The sequence below is a fragment of the Monopterus albus genome, unplaced genomic scaffold (assembly GCF_001952655.1).
Source record: "Monopterus albus unplaced genomic scaffold, M_albus_1.0 scaffold261.1, whole genome shotgun sequence".
Lineage (NCBI taxonomy): Eukaryota > Metazoa > Chordata > Actinopteri > Synbranchiformes > Synbranchidae > Monopterus > Monopterus albus.
This window is the reverse complement of record NW_018128141.1, coordinates 493,599-498,802: the sequence shown is the minus strand read 5'-3', so window position 1 is coordinate 498,802 and position 5,204 is coordinate 493,599. Positions and strand designations below refer to the sequence as shown.

The following is a 5,204-nucleotide window of genomic DNA, read 5'->3' as shown; positions in this document are numbered from 1 at the left end:
TGCAGGGACAGGACGACTGGTTGCAATCGAGGGAAGGGTGAATGCGGCCAAGTACAGGGATATCCTGGACGAAAACCTTCTCCAGAGTGCTCAGGACCTCAGACTGGGCCGAAGGTTCACCTTCCAACAAGACAATGACCCTAAGCACGCAGCTAAAATAACGAAGGAGTGGCTTTACAACAACTCTGTGACTGTTCTTGAATGGCCCAGCCAGAGCCCTGACTTAAACCCAATTGAGCATCTCTGGAGAGACCTGAAAATGGCTGTCCACCAACGTTTACCATCCAACCTTACAGAACTGGAGAGGATCTGCAAGGAGGAATGGCAGAGGATCCCCAAATGCAGGTGTGAAAACTTGTTGCATCATTCCCAAAAAGACTCATGGCTGTATTAGCTCAAAAGGGTGCTTCTACTAAATACTGAGCAAAGGGTCTGAATACTTATGACCATGTGATATTTCAGTTTTTCTTTTTTAATAAATCTGCAAAAATGTCAATCTGTGTTTTTCTGTCAATATGGGGTGCTGTGTGTACATTGAGGGGGAAAAAAAAGAACTTAAATGATTTTAGCACATGGCTGCAATATAACAAAGAGTGAAAAATTGAAGGGGGTCTGAATACTTTCCGTACCCACTGTATTTAAAGACAGTGAGATGTCAACAGAGTTGCTTTTATCAAGAGCAGAATAATAAGTCAGAAACCGTGATGCAGTGCTGTGAAAGAGCACAGACTGAGGAAGTGAAACACATCTGCTCCAGACCTGGTACACTTCACATTTACACTTCTTCATTCTGGACGATCTGCAGTGGACTGTCCTCCGCTGTGAGGCTGAAGGCTTTTGCTGCAGTTAATGATGCTAACTCTAAAAACATGTGGCCTGTGCACATACATGTTTTAACAATCATTAGAGTAAAATGTTTAACAGTGTGAATCGGATGGAGCTGTTGGAGTCCTGACAGCTGCTGATTAAAAACTAACACAGCACTTTGTCATTTCACACAAGCAACACGGCAAAAGTCCTGAAACATTTGGTCCACGAGACGCTGCTGGGGTCCTCTTGGAAAATGGATGTTAATCTCAATGAGGCTGCACCTGTTAATAAATATCAGTCAGGACTATGATGAAACTGACCTTGAATGCCTCCAGAGTTTTGTCACAGGAGAAAACGAGGACGTTAGACTAAAGTTTCGCTGGCTGCTGTTTATTAAATGTGTGTCCGTGTGTGTCACAGAGCGTCAGTCGGAGCTGCCCACTCAGAGTAAGGCCAGCTTCCCCAGCATCCTGAATGACCCCGACCCTGACTCCTCCAACTCGGGCTTCGATAGCTCAGTGGCCAATCAGATCATTGAGTCTCTGGTGACGGGACCCTGCCCTCCACTGGAGAGTAAGTGTTTTTGATGTTGTTTTTAGGTTAGACCAGCTGGGCGCTGTGTAGAAAACAGGACAGGAACTTCCCCAGGAGACCAAGAATGTTTTGAGGATCTGAACCTGTTTCCACTGGAGAACTAGGAGATGTGTTTATTTCCTCTGGGGTCCAGTGCTCTGACTGGGGACTGTAAGGGTGGAGTTTACAGAGGTGGCCATCACAGGCACCACAGCAACTGTAGCTAATGGACTTTATTCACAAAATGATCAGTACTGGATCTGATATCAACATTAGGGAGAAGCTCTGACACTTGTTGATCATTAAACACTGTTTGCTTCAGGACAAGTTTTAAAAAAGAGCTTAGCGAGTCTGTATGAATGAGCTGAGAGGAGCGAAATGAGACTGTCTTCTGCGTACCAGCATCATGTCCACATATTTCTGTCTTAGGTCACTTCCGGCCCGAGTTCATCCGGCCGCCGCCGCCTCTCCACGTGTGTGAGGATGAACTGGCATGGCTGAACCCCACCGAGCCAGACCACAGCATCCAGTGGGACCGCTCCATGTGTGTGAAGAACAGCACCGGCGTGGAGATCAAACGCATCATGTCCAAGGCCTTCAAGAGCCCGCTGTCAGCCCAGCAGCAGTCACAGGTGAGTTCAGTCTGAAGCCGTGGTGGAGTTTTACTGCAACGGTAGACACCCACACCGTCTCACAAAGCACCAAACTGGTTTATTTTTTTCCAAAGTGTCAGATTTTGTTGTGCCCTCTTGGAGGCTGTGTGTGGTTGTGGCTGTCAGGAGGCGTCTCCACTAAACTCCAGTGGGTTTGTTGTGATGCTGGACTGAGCTGCAGGAGGTTGTTTCAGTCCAACACAGTCTCTGCTCCTGCTACTGGAGCAGCAAGGTCAGTTTCACTGTTAGAAAAAGACTCCATCCGTTTTCTGCTACATGTTCAGAACTAGGCTGCTTTAATTTAACAGTTTTATGAGAATAAATTGTTTTTCAGCTGGGAAGTAGTGAAAAATATAATAATAAATCAGTGTGGGCCTGATGGTCAGATTCTTTTTTTCTCTTCATTATCATCATTATTATTATTATTATTATTAACTTTTGTATTACATGTTGTCTCTACAAAGACAATAAACAATATGGTAAAAAAGTCCCTGCCCTTAATTATGAGCCAGTCATGGAGCTCATCAACCAGCTGCTTTGTAGTTTTTAATCAGACAAACAGAAGGAAACAGTCCCCAACAAATGCTCTCATTGTGATGAGAGTGGTGATTTACACCCCTAGTGGCAGTAGGACAGTGTGTGGGGGACCGAGTCTGAATAAACTACAGTCTGTGTGTTCATGGTGGTGAAGGAACATGTCAGTGCAGGAGAGTGGTCGCTGATGGGTCTGGACACAGTGAGGGAGGAGGAGGATCAGGCTGTGATGCACACTCAGGACTGTTACTGGGACACTGTCACTGGTGGTTTCAAGAACTTAGTGGGCTTAGTCGACAAGAAGCAAAGGAGATACCACCTGACTCTTCTTTGTAACCTTTGTCATTGGAACTTCTTTCCATCCTCTTCCACTTTCCTCACCCTGTCTCTCTCTCTGCCTGTCTCCTGCCTGCAGCTGTTGGCTGAGCTGGAGAAGGACCCAAAGCTGGTTTATCACATCGGCCTGTCCCCGGCGAAGCTGCCCGACCTGGTGGAGAACAACCCTCTGGTGGCCATCGAGATGCTGCTGAAGCTGATGCAGAGCAGCCAGATCACTGAGTATTTCTCCGTGCTGGTCAACATGGACATGTCACTGCACTCCATGGAGGTCGTCAACAGGTGAGCCCGTCGCCATGTTGTCTGGAAACTCGGTGTTTGTCTCTGTTTGTGTGTGTGTGTGACTGCTGGAGTCTCTTTCAGCGCAACAATGTGAAAACATTAAGTTTATTTGGTAGCACAGTAAAAAAATATTTTAAAATATCTGATATGTACACACTCATGTAGCTGAACACACCCAGGTGCATGACAGTGTTCTGCACAAACATCCAAGTGAGGGAACAACCAGCACAATGTGTAAAGGTTCACAGCTGTTTTTCAAACCAGACCTTGACTTGTTGCTCTTTGTTCCTCAGGCTGACCACGGCGGTTGACCTGCCTCCAGAGTTCATCCACCTCTACATCTCCAACTGCATCTCCACCTGTGAGCAGATCAAAGACAAATACATGCAGGTACTGCACAGTAATAACATTCATGCTGCTGAAAGTGCTGAAGCTCATGCTCAGCCGGTGCTTCACACAGCTGTTGGTTCACCTGTGTGGTCACTGTGCTGCTTCTCGGCTCAGAGACATGTTATCTCCCTGGTCCCGCCCTCACCGACATAAATAACGCCGATCTTTTCTTGCAGAATCGTCTGGTCCGTCTGGTCTGCGTCTTCCTCCAGTCGCTCATCCGAAACAAGATCATTAACGTTCAGGACCTCTTCATCGAGGTTCAGGCCTTCTGCATTGAGTTCAGCCGTATCCGTGAAGCTGCCGGCCTCTTCCGCCTCCTCAAGACCCTGGACACTGGGGAAAACCCCGCTGAGGCCAAACCTGCCAAACCGTGATCCTGTCAGAGATGCTATCCAGACAGTGGATGTCCTAACATCCACCTTTAAAACAAGTTGAAGGACATAGTCGGGGTTTCTGTGTCTCTGCAAATCACAGCAGCTGCTGTATTGTTAATATGTAGTGAAGTTTTCTTCAGACTGAAATCCTCGCTGTGCTCACTGCTTCACTCTGCAGTCATGTTCATCCTCCAAACTTTGTCACCAGTTTCGCTTCACTCTTTTCCAGAAGTAAAAAAAGGATCCACACAGTTCAGCTTCTCTTTTCTACCAGGACTCTCTTTGTTGGAAATGAAATCTTGCAACGTTTCTCTAATTAAAGACTGATAATTGACTTTTATGTTGTGTTCATGCTTTGTTTTGTTGTCAGTCAGTGTCCTCTATGTCCCATTTTACAGCTCAGCAAACACAGGACAGCCTGGACATGCCTGTCTGGCTGTATTGAAGAAACCGACCTCTGTTCCTGTCTCCTCGCGCCCCCTTGGCCTCCTGACACACTCTGGTAAGTGAGTGAAGCTACAAGTTTATGTCAAGCTGCACTTTGACAGTCTGGAAAACACACACACCTCCTCGCCGAGAGTTGGAGATCGATACCACTGTTTAAACTAGTTAGCCTGTGCTGTGTTAATGCCATATCAGACCGATGTAAAGATTGTTCACATCACCATCCAAATTGTATTTACAAGTGGATATTTTTCTGAAAGTTCCCATACATGGTGCTAAAAAGTACAGCAATGCTGACAAATTAAATTAAACTATATATTATATAAACATCCGGTATTGAACGAGCACAGGACTTTGTCGCAGTGTTAAACAACCATCACTCAGCGTTTTACTCTCCTGCGTTGAGAGCAGAAGAGCAAGGAGACTGGCAGGAGGTGCATGTTGTTACCAGGCCTCCAAATCAAATCAATTTTATTTGTATAGCGCCAAATCACAACAAAAGTCATCTCAGGACACTTTACAAAGTAAGGTCTAGACCTTACTGTTATCAATATTATTACAGAGGGAAAACCAAACAAATCCCCCTTGAGCAAGCACTTGGCGACAGTGGGGAGGAAAAACTCCCTTTAACGGAAGAAACCTCCGACAGACCCTGGCTCTTGGTGGGCGGCCTTCTGCCTCGACCGGTTGGGGTGAGTGGATAGAGGAGAGACAAAAGAAGAAAAGCAACAAGACACAACAATCAAACACTGATCAGGTCGATGTGGCTGGTGACTGCTCGTCAGAGACATAGAGCTCCAGGGCC

At 46.3% G+C, this 5,204-nt stretch overlaps 1 protein-coding gene across 1 annotated transcript in view; it reads left to right on the top strand.

Moving 5' to 3' along the window:
• Positions 1-4,295, top strand: part of cnot11 (CCR4-NOT transcription complex, subunit 11) — a 9,480-nt gene extending 5,185 nt beyond the window's left edge. The window contains exons 3-7 of the mRNA XM_020621564.1: positions 1,231-1,383; positions 1,813-2,015; positions 2,986-3,188; positions 3,482-3,578; positions 3,755-4,295. Of these exons, the coding sequence (XP_020477220.1) occupies positions 1,231-1,383; positions 1,813-2,015; positions 2,986-3,188; positions 3,482-3,578; positions 3,755-3,955 (857 nt within the window). The 3' untranslated portion in view covers positions 3,956-4,295. The remainder of the gene's footprint in view (positions 1-1,230; positions 1,384-1,812; positions 2,016-2,985; positions 3,189-3,481; positions 3,579-3,754) is intronic.
• Positions 4,296-5,204: the final 909 nt, after the last annotated feature.